This window comes from Montipora foliosa, chromosome 10, assembly GCF_036669935.1.
Source record: "Montipora foliosa isolate CH-2021 chromosome 10, ASM3666993v2, whole genome shotgun sequence".
In the NCBI taxonomy this organism is placed as follows: domain Eukaryota; kingdom Metazoa; phylum Cnidaria; class Anthozoa; order Scleractinia; family Acroporidae; genus Montipora; species Montipora foliosa.
The window spans coordinates 12,014,887-12,032,386 of NC_090878.1; the positions used below are offsets into that span (position 1 = coordinate 12,014,887).

The 17,500-nt window shown below is 40.0% G+C and overlaps 3 protein-coding genes and 1 pseudogene across 5 annotated transcripts in view; 1 reads left to right on the top strand and 3 right to left on the bottom strand.

Moving 5' to 3' along the window:
• Positions 1-3,391: 3,391 nt before the first annotated feature.
• LOC137972530 (uncharacterized) lies at positions 3,392-5,950 on the top strand. The gene is made up of 2 exons (XM_068819282.1): positions 3,392-3,796; positions 3,914-5,950. The coding sequence occupies exons 1-2, from the start codon at positions 3,458-3,460 to the stop codon at positions 5,948-5,950; spliced, it is 2,376 nt and encodes a 791-aa protein (XP_068675383.1). The 5' UTR covers positions 3,392-3,457.
• A 469-nt stretch (positions 5,951-6,419) lies between these two features.
• LOC137974249 (uncharacterized) lies at positions 6,420-7,188 on the bottom strand (annotated as a pseudogene).
• A 3,526-nt stretch (positions 7,189-10,714) lies between these two features.
• LOC137972531 (G-protein-signaling modulator 2-like) lies at positions 10,715-11,801 on the bottom strand. The gene is made up of 3 exons (XM_068819283.1): positions 11,791-11,801; positions 11,535-11,731; positions 10,715-10,890 (listed from the first exon to the last, which is right to left on the bottom strand). The coding sequence occupies exons 1-3, from the start codon at positions 11,799-11,801 to the stop codon at positions 10,715-10,717; spliced, it is 384 nt and encodes a 127-aa protein (XP_068675384.1).
• LOC137972474 (tetratricopeptide repeat protein 28-like) overlaps positions 10,994-17,500 on the bottom strand; it is a 32,752-nt gene continuing 26,245 nt past the window's right edge. For all 3 annotated transcript variants that reach the window (XM_068819228.1, XM_068819227.1, XM_068819226.1), the window contains one exon: positions 10,994-13,565. In XM_068819228.1, the coding sequence (XP_068675329.1) occupies positions 11,801-13,531 (1,731 nt within the window). In that variant the 5' untranslated portion in view covers positions 13,532-13,565 and the 3' untranslated portion in view covers positions 10,994-11,800. The remainder of the gene's footprint in view (positions 13,566-17,500) is intronic.

Here is a 17,500-nt window from a genome sequence, read left to right on the forward strand (position 1 = left end):
GATAATTCTCCGGACAAGAAATGTTCGTATGTACTTAAAAAAATGTTCTTAATTCTTTTTCTCCCCAACAAAAAAATTACAAAAATTTTAGCATCCAAAAACGTTTCATGAAGTATTAGCACTTTACGAACACAAAGCCAGACCCAAAGCATTTTCTATTTTTTGCTAAGTTGAAGCTAGAACGTTTGTGTAACACTATGACCCAGTCCCACTCTGTCCATGCTAGTGATTTTTAACAAATCGTCACTGCCTCAGTACCCCCAGAGAAATGCGTAGTTACAAGAGCGTAAAGGTGTTCATGTCGCCGTCACTGCTTTGCTTTTACCTGGGGTCGGGGGCCGTGTTTTTATCGGAGACTAGTGCATTGTATCAGCGATTTCAGTGCATAGCTTGGCTAAAACAGCTACCTATCTGCACGAAGGCCGAAGTACCCATTCTGGTGCAGACAATACTGCTTTCAGGTGCTAGCCAAAGCAGTTCGTAAAAGTATATAAGCGACCCATTTTGAAATTAATTCTCTATGAAAAACGTACCTATTCTTCTAGACAACCTGCCGATTAAAACCATGTACAGTGTCTGTTTTTTTTTATGAATAATAAATTTATATTCGAAAAACACTTACCATTCTTTTCGTGCTCGTGTGGCCCAAATAAATTCAAAGGTGACATCATCGACAATTAGCACAAATCATCGCGCAGAATGCTATTGTTTGTGGCGACATCTACTTGCGGTGCATAATTTTCGGATGTGCGGCATAATTAATTTCTCATTCAGAACTAGTCCGCTATGATTGGTCCGCCGATTTGGCTTTGTGAATATTTCGGTCTTTCGGTTTCTCTTTGGTGAATTCTACGGCTGTCAATCAAACTGTTCAGAAGACATATGCGAATATCAAGGTGTGATAAAGTTAACAATAGAGCCCTAATTAGGCTACTCTTGCTATTGAAAACAACTTTTGACAAGTTCCTGCAAAAAACGTAACAACTTTTGGTAACAAAAGGTAACTAAAATCTAAGCGTTAACTGAAATAGCTTCATGCGTACTAAGCACTTTAAAACCAGGTCTTAATAATGAACTCACTTTGTTAAACTTCTCGATCGTTTCATTATTAAGATTTTTTCAACGAAGAGAGACTCGTAACTTTGAATACGCTTGACGACATGGGCAGAAGTAAATTTACTCTCCATCGGAAAAAAAACAAACTTCCGGAGAGAAGAACATCCGAATGTCAAGGACACTTTTTTCTAACCCAACTGCACACAATGGCGGGGTTTATCCGTTAAACCCTGCCAGTTTTTGCGTGTCAATAAAACCCATTCTGATACGCCTTGTTCTCCAAAGCGTTTCGACAAGTGGGACCGAAATGGCCCTGTAATGCTCTTGTTCAGTCCTATGGGAATATGTTTGCATTTTTGTAGGGATAATGATTCAAATTTCGATTTGTTTCCACATAACATAAAAAGTTACAGTTGCGGTCAAATTCAAAGCTCTTTTCAGCGTTTCAGGTATCCTCCTGGCTTCTACAATGTTTAAGCGTTTCAGGTATCCTCCTGGCTTCTACAATGTGTCCCCCGATGTTTCAAATTTCCCTTTATTTCTCTTCTCCCCAGCTTTTCTTATCGTGAATATTTATGCGGGAAAAGTAATGGCCACATTAAAAGATAAAAAAAATTACTCAATAGGAAAATGGCTATTGAACTAAAGTGAAGCGAAGGCTCTTTTGCAACCTCAAATTCTCCACATTGTTTCGGTAGTAGTCAGTGCGATTGATAAATCGTTATGTTTTGTGCCTCTCGGCAATGACACATTGGTAAGAGCAAGAGGTTTCTGACTTCCGGCAGAAAATTTCGATAAGAGACCAAGAAGGATAAGTACAGTTTATTGACTTCTGGCCCTTAGATTCCTCATCGTTGGTTGGTCTGAGAGGAACTTCGCGGCATGAAGTTTTGTCCCTTAATAATGCGCCACTGCCATAGAGCCTCGCCGTTGATTTGGAGATAAAACATTGGGTCATAGCCTTTCAGTGGTGTGGACATGTGCAAGAAAGCGGGGTTGATCGGGGATTTAATGAGCTCTAAAGAAAGCTCCCGATCAACGCGTTGCATTTCTCGCACGGACGGCATATTGAATTTCTGTGAAGAATGCGCGCGTATTGAAACTTTATCGAATTGTTTGTTGCAACTGACGCAAAGCATTACTTGAAGTAAGACTTTTAAATGATACAGTTTAGCACCTCAATTACAATGCCTGATAGCATCGATTGCTTGCAGAGGCGGAGCTTAGCATATATTAATGTTCGGCCGGGAAATTCAAAACAGTTTCGTTCTATTGTTCTTCTTGTTTCCGAAGAGCAGTAAGGCAAGAAGGTTAGCTGGGGTGTTCGAAAGTTGAATAGAACGACCGCTTGTAACCATCATTTTCCGTTAAAACTTGGCATGAAACTTCCTTGAACAACAAATAGTCAAAGGCCATATGATAACCGTTATAAAGGGACACTTAAAGGGGAACTGAAGGCAAAAATCAAGTATTTTTTTTCTTATAGTTTAGACCCAGTATATTGATGTTAGACACTTTTTTTGCCATTTGGGCCTTTTTTATTACTTCAAATAAAAGTTCTTACTGCGGTTTTAGGCTATTGGCATTGCGGCTCAGAATAGGTGTGTCAGCGGCCACTTTAGGAGTCTATGACGTATGATATGGGGAACATGTGCGAGAGACTTGATGAACAGAGGCGGGATTTTAGGGATTTTGAGTGGTGTTGACCTTGTTTTTTTAGCTCAGTAAGAAAGATTTGCGACATTTAAGACGGAAAGGAGCCTATAAGTAGTCCTCTGCGCTTGTGATATATTCATTGGAAACTTGGACATGACACGAAACCATTAGAAACATTCGCCGGACAAAGTATGTTTTTTAATACATAGGATTATTTACTCCAGTTATTTTGTTTTTATTATTATGAAATTCACCTGGTTTGGACATCTGTTTACTTAAATTGTTCTCAGTATAGTGAAAGAAGTCAAATCACGTTCGACAGCTGTAAAGAGTGCATGCTCCGAGCTTGAAATAAACATTGAGCTTGCCAGATCTGTTCTCCTGTGACTTTATTTGTGTCATTTTAGTTAATTGCATAATTATTGTCAGCTTCTAAACGCTTCTAAAGTTAATATTGCGACAGTTTTAGGGTAGTGATTGAATTATATTTAGAGTTAGCGTGGTGCTTCGAAGTCAGTAGACGGAAATTCCATGACTGCGATTTCGTAAACTACTAAGCTCGATTTACAATGCACGTCATGTTCCTTTCGCAACTAGTAATGTGTTATCGCACCTTTTCGAAAATTTCAGGCTGACGTTTTCCGGTCTTGCGGCAATCTTTTTGGTATAAATAAAGCTATCCATTTTGCGTAAGACTCAGTACTCACTTTATGTGCATATAGATCGTTTGTACTGTTTCGTCGTAATGGTGTATTGTTGTGCTGTTGGATGCTCGAATGATTCTCGATCTGTTAGCAAGGAGCATGGAATAAGTTTCCACCGTCTTCCTACACAAAAGTCTCTCTTGCAAAAGTGGTTAGCAAAAATATCCCGAGTTGACTTTGTGGTTACCAAAGATACTCGGTTGTGTTCTGATCACTTCGAGCCTGAATGCTTTGAACGTGATCTTAAAGCAGAACTTCTTGGGTTGAAAGCAACACGTACATTGAAGCCGGATGCACTACCAACAATTTTTGTCCATCGGCCAAGAAAGAAGCCTCGACTGTCGTCTGAAAACCGTTTGCATGACAGAGCAAAGCAAGAGGTAAGAGTCTGTATTAATTTTAGCTACATGCAACTCGAAGTACTTTCTTATCTTACATGTGGAGGGAACGCTCACGCAATTGCTCATTAGTCACGAAACGTCTGCTTTTGTTTGCAGTATATTGCATCACTCACCACGACACACCATGTTTCCCCTTTGAATGTTGTGGAACTTAGTACCTCCACTGAATGTAATTCAGCAGCTGTCTCCCACAATTCCCAGGGTGTGCATGCAGAACCTGTAGCTAGTACCTCCAGTGAATGTTACCCGGAAGTTGGCTGCCTAAATTCCCAGGGCATAGATCATAGTGAGGTTGCATTCGAGAGGCCATTGCAGCAAGTTAATGTGGATTCAACGAAAGCAAATAAAACAAGTATACCAATACATAAGCTTACCAGTGATGTTGGGTGTCAAATTAATACACGAGGAGCACAACTTATGATGAAATCAACTGAGTCTCAAACTTACAAGTCTTCATTTGCTGTGATCCTGTGTGACCAAAGCACTCAAACTGATGAAGACTTTCACAGAGAGGAAGTGATCTCTTCTGATGAGGTAGACCCTTCCCATGAACAGAAAATCACCCCTGACAATTCACCTCAAAAGGATCCATCTTATGTACCATTGAAAAATGATGAAATGTCAGATCATTCAAACAGTTCACAGTCAGAAACTGAAGATTCAAAAAGTGTCAACCCACAAGATGATGTTAAGTTCCTTGTTTTCAAACAAGAATTAGTGAAGCTTTTTAAAAGATGTCCCGAGTGTGGTGCAGGCATAAGAAAAAAAAAAGAATCTACCCAGGGTTCTCAGTTGCTTGTTTCACTTAAGTGCATAAATGGCCACACCTACTTCTGGAACAGCCAGCCAATGATCAAAGGGATGGCTGCTGGAAACCTTTTAATGTCCTCGTCGATTCTTCTGTGTGGGGCCACTTACACCAAGATAGCTACATTAGCTGAAATATTAAGGTTATGCTTTTTCAGTGAGAAAACATTTTGTAACATTCAAGACTCGTATTTATTTCCAGTAATTAATGAAATTTGGGAGGGAGAACAAAATTCTGTTTTTAATGATTTGAAAGACAAAGAGTTGTGCCTTTCTGGGGATGGTCGCTGTGACAGCCCAGGGCATAACGCAAAATATGGCACCTACACCATGATCGATCAACATAGTGACAAAATAGTTGACTTCCAAATTGTTCAGGTCAGCGAAGTGACCAGCAGTAATGCCATGGAGAGAGAAGGATTTAAAAGGTGCATGGAAAATATCCAGGGTAAAGGGGCAAAAGTAAAGGTTGTGGCAACTGATCGCCATGTAAGCATAAAGTCAGATATGAAACGCATCTACCCTCATGTGGATCACCAGTTTGATGTGTGGCATTTAGCGAAAAGTGTCACTAAAAAACTTACTGAAAAGGCAAAGAAGAAGGACTGTAGTGATCTTTTTACCTGGATCAAGTCAGTCTCCAACCATCTCTGGTGGTGTGCCGACACATGCAATGGGGACAAGGAACTCTTACGGGAGAAGTGGATATCAATTGTCCACCACACTGCCAACATCCACCAGTGGGACAGTGCAGATTATTATCATGAATGTCCCCACCCACCCATCCCAAGAAATGTGGCCAGAATCAAGAGATGGCTAAGGCCAGGTTCGCCAGCACATGAGGCATTAAAAGAAGTGGTATTTGACAAAAATCTACTTAAAGACATCCAGCAGTTGACACTCAGCTGTCACACTGGATCTTTGGAGGTGTATCACAACGTCCAGACAAAATACCTCCCCAAGCGGCAGCACTTTTGGTATAAGGGCATGGTTGCTCGAACACAGCTGGCAGCCCTTGACCACAACGCCAACATCAGCAGAGACCATGCTACTGCTTCAAGGGGAGAAAACGAGGGAGAGCTTCGTTTCAAGGTGGTCTTCCCCAAAAGAAGTAAGGAGTGGATTGCAAAACCAATTATGGAGAAGACCACAAGGGATCATGTACCCCCATTGGTGGATGCAATTGTCGCAAGGAAGTGTCAAGATGCTGATGAAAGAAGTGCCACTCTCACAGCACCACATACTCCACGCAACATTGCTTGCACCCCTCGACCAGATAAGGCATATGTTATTGCAAGGCACACATCTAGATTTTCTAATACTTGAATGAATTTGATGTAATGGTTATTGAAGGGCTTTTGGCAATGTGTTCACTCACTCTGGAATTTTTTTTGTACATGTACACCAAACAAAAAAAATTTAGCTTTTTGGTGCTTTGCTCTGGGACATGTTATTTCCATTTAACTTTCAAAACAAACTGTTGCCAAAGTTAGGTTACTTAAAGCAATGATGTTGGTGTGCTGAACAATATAATAACAGGCCATCTTTCCCAGTCAGCCCTTCAACAATTACTACTTCTATTATCATTATTAGCAACAACTCTTTATACATGCCATCCAATCTGTACATCGAAATCAACAGCAAACAGTACACTTCTTTCAAATTTCAAATTAAAATTTATTCAGAACAAACCATGCATATTGTGCTTGATCATGGCTATTTATTATAAATATTTCCAAAGAAAATATTTAAAAGAATTAGGTTAATTTTAGAGATCAGTGTAAAAGTATTATAATTAGCCGAAGACGAGTACTATTTTTGCAAAACATAAATTTCTAGAAAGTCGATATCAATAAAGCATGCTAAAATCCACTATTGCTTGTTCTGGAAAATTTAATTTAAATCGATTTCCGCCGGTTTGAATCCGGCATATTCCCCACTCTCCTCTGGAAATTCATTTCTAATTGCTTTCACAACGCACGCTGGAATCACTCGCCGGTTTTTTCTTCCTAGTACACCATGAACCCACCAAGTAAACTGACGGTAAGCTGCTAAACGCCATGTTCTAGAAGAGATCATAAATATGCGAATTATATGATGAACAAATAACTTTTGCGGCTAGAGTTTCACAACAACTAACCTGTTCTCGATGGGTTCCGGTAAGGGATTGCAGCGTGCGTTGTGAATTGCAACAAGGGCAGTATTTAGCACGTCCGTATCGACACACACAATTCTAAACTTTGCGTGGTCAGTTATGCATTCAACCCCCGACTCGTCGAACTTTTGATTAAGGGCCTCCAATTCTTGACAACAAAAACATTCATCGGCCGTCGACATTGGGACACAATTGCCCCCACAAATGCACCATTCGGTGTTTCCAACTCTGTTATCAAAATTGGCTCCGCTGTCTCCTTCGTCGCCAGTTTCTTCTTCCGAGTCAACTGGTTCTTCACCAGGAGGATAGGTTGGCTCAAACTGGAATGGCTGTACACCGCTCATGTTGGAAATAACGAAGGAAATCCGTAACAAAACGACAAGTTTCAGCTGATACCGCCTGTTTTCTTCTTGTTACGAAAGCAGTGTTCCCCATACCATACGTCATAGCATACCGCTGACACGCATTACGGGCCCGCAATGAAAAGGCCCGAAAAGCGGGAAAAACACAGTTTCAAAGCTAATTTTCTCGGGAAAACCAAGAAACGGACAGGAATAACTATCCAAACTCGACTTTATTGATGTTAGACTTTCTAAAAAAAATGTTACAAAAAATAACAATTTTTGCCTTCAGTTCCCCTTTAAAAGGGAGAAAAGTCCAGCTCCAAATTTTTCCTCTTGCAGTATTTTCCCTAAAATAGACCAAATTCAGAGGAGAAATAACGACTAAATTCGCGATTCGTAAGATCTTGAAAATTGTCTCATTTAATCCATCAATATCTCATCTACAAAAGCCGTATGATAACCACCGCGAAACACAAGTACGAAGCAGGCAATCTCTAAAAACGTATGCGTCTTCGGCCTTTTTGTGGTCATTTTCTTTATTGTTTAGCTCTCGAGCAACCAGATCGAATTTGAATTTTGGCGCTGACTGTGGAATTAAGTCCCGGATGTGTCGCGGCATTCTGCGCGATGTAGCGCCCAGTATTTTATGGCAGAATATTGCTTTGTCTCCCGAACAGATTTTATAGCATAGTGAAGAGCTAAACTTGCACTTTTTCTATCTGGTAGAAACATTTCATGAACAGCAAGGTCGCCTCGTCATCAATTGCCCAGACTGACACCAGAATAGACCGAGTGCCAGCACACAGGAAAACCGTGGCTATTCCCACAACACCCTCAGATTTACCGCTCCCTGGCCACTATGTGCACACCTCAGCACAACCAGTCTTGCCAGAAGATGATGTGCATGAACACCGCTCATCGTTAACATGCAATCTTCTTCTTCGGGGATCTGAGATGTGCGCTCGAGATTTAGAAGATTCATTGGCGAAAATATCCGATTAATCTCAGATATTATTCATTTCGCTGCAGAACAAAATCTGGAAGGTATTGCCCTTTTTATAGATTTTGAAAAAGCTTTTGACAGCTTGGAATGGCAGTACCTTCTTTAAGTGCTAGACATTCTTAATTTTGGTCATGACTTTAGGAAATGGATTAAAACGTTATAGACAGCAGTCATCTCTAGCGCACAATCAATAACGGTTTTGCATCCAGCTGGTTCGAGCTTGCAAAAGGCGTCAGGCAAGGGTGCCCCTTATCGGGGCATTTATTTGTTCTTGCAGTTGAAATATTGTCCACTTCAATAAGGGCTAGCAAAGACACAGAGGGCATTCAAGTTCGCAACGAGGAGATTAAATTATCCCAATACGCTGACGATACCACAGCTTTCTTCAGGGATGAATCTTCGCTTGGAAATTTGCTGGATTTATTAGGGCTTTACGGTGATTGTAGCAGATTGAGGCTCAATCAGTTGAAATCAGAAGCCATGTGGCTTGGCAAAAATTCAAACAGGAAGGACACTCCTTTTGGAATCAATTGTGCATTAGGACGGTTTTTTTCTTATAAGTCTAAGCTTTGTGAGAACAAAAATTTTTGTCCAAAAATAATCAAATTACAGAAACTGTTTAATATATGGTCTCAACGTGACCTATCGCTGTGTGACAAAATAATTGCCAAAACCTTGGGTTTGCCGAAACTTATCTTTTCTAGCGCTTACATTTCCACACCACCACATGTGATAGTCGCAGTCAATAAATTGGTCGCTGATTTTGTCTGGAATTGCAAGAAACCGAAAATAAAAAGAAACACACTAATTCACCTTTATCACTCGGCGGCCATTTTGGAGTCCATGGGGAATAAAGGCTTTGTCTTTGCATTGTCTTTGCCCGTCCAGCCTCACACTGAATGAGAGGCTAGACGGGCAAAATCTTTTGTTTGTACATTGAGTGATATGGGTGTATTGGTCCAAAGAATGGAGATAGTTTGGACTGCCCAGAATATGAGATTTTTCCAAATCACTTCAAGGTGTTTGGATTAAAGGAATGCATGAAAGCTTAGAAAATCAGTGGATGACAATTCCTTCCTTTTATTTAGAGAATTACGGTGGTCTACTCATTTTTGGGTGCCATTATGATTTAGCTCTTTTAATCCACAACAGTGTGCCAGGTTTTTACATAGACGTTCTAAACGCTTGGGTAGAAGCCAGGCAGAAGTTTAGAACAGACGATCAGAATAGTCCTAGAGATATTATCTTGTGGAATAACAAAGATATTACCATCGCTGGTAAATCAGTTTATTGGAAAGACTGGCACACTGCTGGCATTGAAAGAATTAAAGACCTCCTAGATGACAACAACATATTTCTAAGCTTTAACCATTTTGCAGGAAAACTGGTCCTAGTCCACCATTTACCCAATTCTATAGGCTGATATCAGCAATACCCAGTAAATGGAACCAAGCTTTACAGTCTGTTCATACTGTTAATCAACTGATTAAAACTTCTACAAATTTACCATTTAGTAAATACACTTGTAGAGCAATTAGAAATGCATTCATAGAAAGAACGTCCCAGGAACCTGTGGCCAGTACAAGGTTGTGTAAGTCGGGCGTGGATTCAACCAATCTTAAAGCAATTTATAATTTACCTTTTAGTATGACTAAAGAAACAAAATTAAGTATCTTTCAGTACAAAATAATTCATAATATCCTACCGCATGGTAGTTTACTACACGAGATGAAGATCATAGACTCGCCACTTTGTATGTACTGCAGGTGCAGTAGAAACACTGCCTCATATGTTAGTCTGTTGTGATGTAATTCATCTTTTTTGGCTTGAAGCGGTTGAGTAGTGAAATAAAGAGAGTGGTGGCAATTATTCAGTAAATAACTTAAACATCTTGTATGGCTACAATCCTTAGACCAGGAAAACCAATTCTTTTAACTATTACATTTTACTAGGCAAAAGATATATCTTTTTGCAAAGACTCGAGTTTAAAGCCCGTAACTTATTTAAGTTCTTGGATCTTGTCAAGAACAAAATCCTTGTTTTGAGATCGATTTTTCAGTCTAAAGGTCAAATAGAAATATTTTATACGGTTTGGAAACCTTTACTTACTTTAATATAAGTTCTCTATATGCTGTTAGCGTAGCTTATGCAGGCTTGTGTGTATGTTAGTGAATGTAATAGTATGTAGTGGTATGTAAAAAATTATTACATAAAAAAAATTAAATAATAATAATAAAGCATGGCCAAGAAGAAAGTGCTATAAAAACTGTTTGTGGAGGTAGATATTCTAATGGACAAGAAATAGTCTCCTTTGTTGTGACTCCCGAGGAGGGTTCTTCATCAGCGTGGTACTGCACCTTCAAACTGTCTGTCAAAGCCTGAGCTCCTTGGTCAGCAGCATACAAAGCCTCATCAATCTCTCCATTCTTCAGCAGTGCTTGCCACAGAGCAGTGTACACATTCCAGTTTGTGTCACGAAAGCTTCTGACTGAAGAAGACGCCTGGTTTCATCATAACAACTTATGCTTAGACGATAGTAATTAAGGGCTTTGGACAAGGAGCCTGGAAATTCGTAAACAAGACCCAGCCTATAACATGTGATTCCCTCCCCTATCCTCCATTTCCTTGGAAACAGTAAGATGTTGGTCGTTGAAGAGAAGCCCATTTTCAACCTCAGCCATATTGTAATAGACATGATCGAGATTGCCATAGGCTCTTCCCTCCCTGGCCCTATCCCCAATTTCTTTCCCAATACTAATATGTTCTTTAAAAATTAAAAAGTTTTACAAACTCGGAGCTAAAAGTTAAAAACTTACGAAATATTTCGTCCGTTTTTCAACCGGACTTCATCAGTCAATGATGTGAATGTTAAAAAAGATGAATTTTAAAAGGTTTTTTTAACGCCTCTTGGGGGTTAGAATTGTGTCATAGATAGCTGCTAATTCGTAACCATTGTCTCTGTTTAACGCCGGTTTCGTAAGTTTAATTTGAATAGCTTCTTTTATCCTGTGTTTGAAGGTGTTAACTTCGGTTGATAGTACTTTTGTCTTACTTGGGTCCACCGAGTGGCCCTCCAGGCGACAATGCTCGTGAATAGCTGATGAACTTCTTGATTGGTGTTCTTTCACTCTGATTTCCAGAGAGCGGGCCGTTTCACCAACGTACTCCTTGTTACACTTCTCACAATGGATCTGGTACACAGTACCGCATTTCTTGAGATTGACAGTTGTGTCCTTGACACGTACCAATTCTAACCCCCCAGAGGCATTAAAAAAACCTTCTTAAAATTCATCCTTTTTAACATTCACATCATTGACTGATAAAGTCCGGTTGAAAAATGGACGAAATATTTCATAAGTCTTTAACTTTTAGCTCCGAGTTTGTAAAACCTTTTAATTTTTATTATGCCTCCGGAGCAGGAAACAAATGTTTTGATTGTAATATGTTCTTTGTGGTACTCTATGGCTTGCTTAAAATCACCCGGACTTTGATACCCATTGCCGAGATTGCAATAGGCGCTTCCCTCCCCAGCCCTATTCCCTACTTCTTTTGCAATACTAAGATTATGGTTGTGGTACTCTATGGCTTGCTTAAAATCACCCAGACTCTGATACACATTGCCGAGATTGCCATAGGCTCTTCCCTTCGCAGCCCTATCCCCTACTTCTTTAGCATTACCAAGACTTTAACCAAGACAGTATGGCTTGCTTAAAATCACCCAGACTATAATACGCACAGCTGAGATTGCAATAGGCTCTTCTCTCACCGGCCCTATCCCCTACTTCCTTAACAATACTAAGATCTTGGTTGTGGTACACTATGGCTTGCTTAAAATCACCCAGACTTTCATACGCATTGCCAAGATTGCGATAGGCTCTTCTCTCCCCAGCCCTATCCCCTACTTCTTTAGCAATACTAAGATGTTTGTTGAGGTACACTATGGCTTGCTTAAAATCACCCAGACTATGATACACGACGCCGAGATTGCAATAGGTTCTTCCCTCCCCAGCCCTATCCCCTACTTCTTTAGCAATACTAAGGTTTTGGTTGAGGTACTTTATAGCTTGCTTAAAATCACCCAGACTATGATACACAATGCCGAGATTGCCATAGGCACTTCCCTCCCCAGCCCTATCCCCTACTTCCTTAGCAATACTAAGATCTTGGTTGTGGTACACTATGGGTTGCTTAAAATCACCTAGACTATAATACGCATTGCCAAGATTGCGATAGGCTCTTCCCTCACCGGCAACATCCCCTACTTCTACAGCAATACCAAGACTTTGTTGGTGGTAAGCCATGGCTCGCTTAAAATCACCCAGACTCTGATACACTTTTCCAAGATTGCAATAGGCTCTTCCCTCACCGGCCCTATCCCCTACTTCTTTAGCAATACTAAGATGTTTGTTGTGGTACACTATGGCTTGCTTAAAATCACCCAGACTATGATACACAATGCCGAGATTGCCATAGCCTCTTCCCTCACCGGCCACATCCCCTACTTCTACAGCAATACCAAGACTTTGTTGGTGGTAAGCCATGGCTCGCTTAAAATCACCCAGACTCTGATACGCTTTTCCGAGATTGCAATAGGCTCTTCCCTCACCGGCCCTATCCCCTACTTCTTTAGCAATACCAAGACTTTGTTGGTGGTACTCTAGGGCTTGTTGAAAATTTCCTAGACTGTTATAAGCACTGCCAATATTGCCATAAGCAATGCCCACTCCCACCCTATCCCCTACTTCTTTTGCAATACTAAGGTCTTGGTTGTGGTACTCTATGGCTTGCTTAAAATCGCCTATACTGTAATACCCATTGCCAAGATTGCCATAGGCTTTTCCCTCCCCAGCCCTATCCCGTACTTCCTTTGCAATACTAAGATCTTGGTTGTGGTACTCTATGGCTTTCTTAAAATTACCCAGACTTTGATAGGCATTGCCGAGATTGGCATAAGCTCTTCCCTCCCCGGTCCTATCCCCTACTTCTTTTGCAATACTGAGGTCTTGGTTGTGGTACTCTTTGGCTTGTTTAAAATTGCCCAAGCTATCATAAGCATTGCCGAGATTGCAACAGGCTCTTCCCTCCTCGGCCCTATCCCCTTCGTCTTTTGCAATACTAAGATTTTGATTGTGGCACTCTATGGCTTGTTTAAAATTGCCCAGACAGTGATGGGCATTACCGAGATTGCCAAAGGCTCTTCCTTCCTCGGCCCTCAAACCTATTTCTTTAAAAATGCTTAATGCTTCTGTGTAATTTCTTACGGCCTGTTTAAAATCGGCTATGCCATCGAAGTAGTTGCCCAGATTGAAACAAGCCAAACCCTCTTCTCGTCTGTTTCCCTCCTTTCTTGCAACGCTAAGCTCTTTCATGTGCCGCTCCAAAACGCCCAGCTTTCTATCCACCATTCTTGATAATCAGAACCGGGCAGGTTTTGTGCACCTAGAAGATATATGAACGAAAACATAAAAAGTTGAATGCCATGACTGCAAATGCTATAAACAGCAAGGTTGTTTGAATGGTGAAGGAACTATTTTTTCTGGCAGTCTTTCGAAAGTAAGAGCCCTCTTTCTTCAGTTCATCAGGATGGACCCAAGCAATCACTTCGATTTAAGGAGACGTTACAGAATGAATAGGAATATAGCGGGTGACTGTGTTCAACGTATACTATTCATGTCGTTTTTCAGTCGCATGGGTTTCATGATATCCTGCGGATATATATCGATTCGAAGCCTTTCGACACCATCTTGGGCTGACTGACACTTATGTGATATGTAGTTAAAAGACATATGTATCCCTAAGCAATAAATGGTCAGGATCCCATTAAATATGCGAGTATTCTGATTGAAAAAATAGGTCCGCAATGCGTACAAGTGTGGCTTACGGAATTTAGCTGCTTTGATGGGAAGCTGACAAAGGGCACTTTCCCTTCAACAAAAATCAGTGGGTGGTAAAAATTTTCGGAATTTTTGCTGGTCGAATGGAACATGTGCGACCACATCCCAGAATGCGAAGTCATGTGTACTGATATGTTTATTGTTCTTTTGCTTGTCCACATGAGCTCACGTTCAGTAGGGAGACTAAACACCAACATCTCTCGCGAATGGAACTCAAAATGTTCCGGTAATACTGGAAATTCCAGCAGAGAGGTGCAATGAAAACGTATTCCCAAATTTTCAAAAAAATTCCCAGAACTTTGCCTGTTCCATTCAATTTTGGCCTGGAAATTTCGAAAATTTTGGTTGAATGGAAAGCATCCAAATTCTTGGTATGTATGCAGTCAATTATCGAATCAATTTACAGTTAGATAGTTTTCCATTTAACAAATGGAAAGTGGTTCAGCATTGTCTGTACTCTTATCGACAACGATATTCGTCATTGCAGTGGTCAAAATGTTGTGTACTCACGAGGCACAGCTGAGTGAGTCCACAACAAATTTTGACCAGCTTTACTTGTTTTCATATCCGCAGTCCAGTATGTGATTCATTTAATACATCACTTCGTTCATTGATTCATTCCTCACGGGAAAATTAGGGCCCACAAATGACCAGCTCCAGACGTCAGCGGCTTCATAGCTCAGTTGGTTAGAGCACCGCAGCAGTATTGCGAGGTCACTGGTCCAAACCAATTATTATTACTATTATTATTAAAACTTCGTAGCAGCACGAAGTAAGATATCACTTTGATGATCCATACGATGTTTTTGAAATTTATTACAGAATGCCTGTTATATTGGTGAAATCAATAGACACTTCGCCACTTGCATCCGTGAACATCTCGCCTCTGACAAACATTCCCACATCTTTAAGCACTTGAGGGGTTCTGAAAATTGTCGCTCCCTTTGTTCAGAAGATTGTTTTAAAATTTTCGATTCTGCTTCCACACGTTTCCAATTGAAAATTAAAGAAGCCATGCATATCCTTTGGGAGCAGCCATCTTTTAATTCCCAAGTCAAACATCTTAATTTATCCCTTTCATACTAATTAGTTTCTTTTCTTAGCTTAAATAGTTTGGTTTTTTTTGTTTTGTTTCGTGGTTGTGTGTTTTTTTTCTGTTCTCACCTTCATCCTTAATTATTCATGTTATATCTCACTTTGTTACACCATTTATTGCTCAACTTCAGTTTATTTCTCATTGTACAACTGACGATGGATGATGTTTCATCTGAAACGTGTCTTGATAAAAAATGAATTTCAAAAACATCGTCTGGATCATCAAAGCGATACTATTATTATTATTATTATTATTGTTATTATTATTATTATTATTATTATTATTATTATTATTATTATTATCATCATTATTATTAATTTTTTTATTCATCGAATGAGTGCCATGAATGTCTAATAGCAGACTATACTTCAGTTTAACGCATGTAGTCTTTGAAAACGGTGTTTACATATCGTTTGAAATCTACAATACATCTTTTATGAACTTCATTCCAGAAGTGACATCCAAATTTTTCTCTCACTTTTGTTTAGAAAGTGTACATAAAAGATTTTAAATAGAGAAAAATACTCTACACCTTTATTATAAACAAGCTAAATGCAATAACCGCGTACTTGCGTGTACACAGGTATGCCTCGTACAGTGTTCTTACCAGATTTTTTTCCTAAGGGATCACGTGACCAATAACCATTAAATTTAGGGGCGGTCCCTTAGAAAAGTTACATTTTTTCTTCTTCTAAATATTCCAGCCATTTGCGTTTCATTTTTAGAGCATTTTGAAATACACATAGATCTTACTTGCTACATGTACATGTCGATAACAAAGAAGAATTGTCTTCTATAGGTGGATTGGCTTTTGCGAATAGGCTTCTTGAACCTCCAACCTCGGAACTTTAGGGCTTGATAAAAACAATGCCAATCTTCCTTGTTGTAGTTGTGACATCATTGAGCATTTTGTTCAAACGGACCCAAGGGCGAATAATTCAAGGATTGAGCCTGCCATAAATGTGGCCAGCATTGTGACCACAAACTAGCCTTAGTCTTCTGGCAAGTTAAATTCTGGACTGTGTTTGATGTCCTGTTTGATTCACAGGTTGAGGTTGCTTTTTGCCCAGTTAAACTTAAGATATTCCTCTTTCCTTTGGTTTGAAAAAACATGCTAACCATTGATGAACTATAAGCAAGTATTTTCCAAACATTTCCAGTCTTGGTGTGGATTACTGTAAGCCGATTTAGAATTTTGTGCGTGAATCCCGCAAGGGGGCAGCCTGGTGAGACCACTGCAGCTGTGTTTACTCGGTATTAAAATTGGTTTCCTGCTTACATATGTACCATATCACTTTTTCCATTGACAACTGTAATCTCAGAAGTAATGTAAAACTAATGAAATTCTTGTTCAAAATGAATCGTGTTTATAAAATTGTTTAAAATGTACCACCATCATAAAAGTCGCAAATTGAAACAAGCGAATAGAAGTCGACGTTTCAGCGTCATCATAACCCCATTCTCAAGGCACATAACTAGATAAAAAAAGGATCTTGGACAACATATAACATGTGTATTACATCCACAAATACAAAATGGCTGCTTACTGAAGCTTATGTCATTTAGCCGAGGGTAGACTGAAACCTATCCTCAACCCCATTCCCAGGGCCCTAAGCTGCCAGTAAACATGTGACAAGTGCTCTGCTCACCGTGAAAAATCCAGCCCACCAGCCATAACTTGGATGACGACACAAAGTGGATTACGCTTCGTGTAAACCACACCAAAAAAGGTATTTTGATACATATGGCGCCTACAAAAGGCATGTAAAGAACCGTACACAAATAACACAACTTTGTATGTGAAAATCAGAAATCGCATTTCTTTTAAGACCACTTTCACCTTCGCAAGACTACATCAACATCAAATCAACCGACAAGAATTCAATGTTGAGTTCGTTGGGGGTCAAAAATGCACAGCACGTGATAAAGTCGGATCCAGTTTTCCACACATTTGTATCAGTCAGCGGGGCCCCGCAGATTGATGACATCATGCATCAATTGACGTTTAAATTAAGAAAATCTCATGAGAAACAAACTTATTACAAAATTACTCCAACAAATCACTTCAGAAAAAGTTTCTTAGCAAGAATTCACAACAACTGCTGGGACATCTTCATCCCTCACAACTGTAATAGGAAGAGCGTTTGCCGGTTCAGAGTTCAGTTTTACTTCCAAAGGGTGCAGTCTCCACAGAGGGCGTCTCCATTCTAACAAAGGCATGTTGCCGGATTTAACTCTCGCTACTGTATTTCGAACTTCACCACCTGGGCCAGGAGGTAAGCGTTGAACCCTTCCAAGGTGCCACCGATGTCTTGGGGTCTTCCTCTCGTGTATGCACACAACATCTCCCACTTGAAACTTGCGCACTCACTGTTAACTCTGTA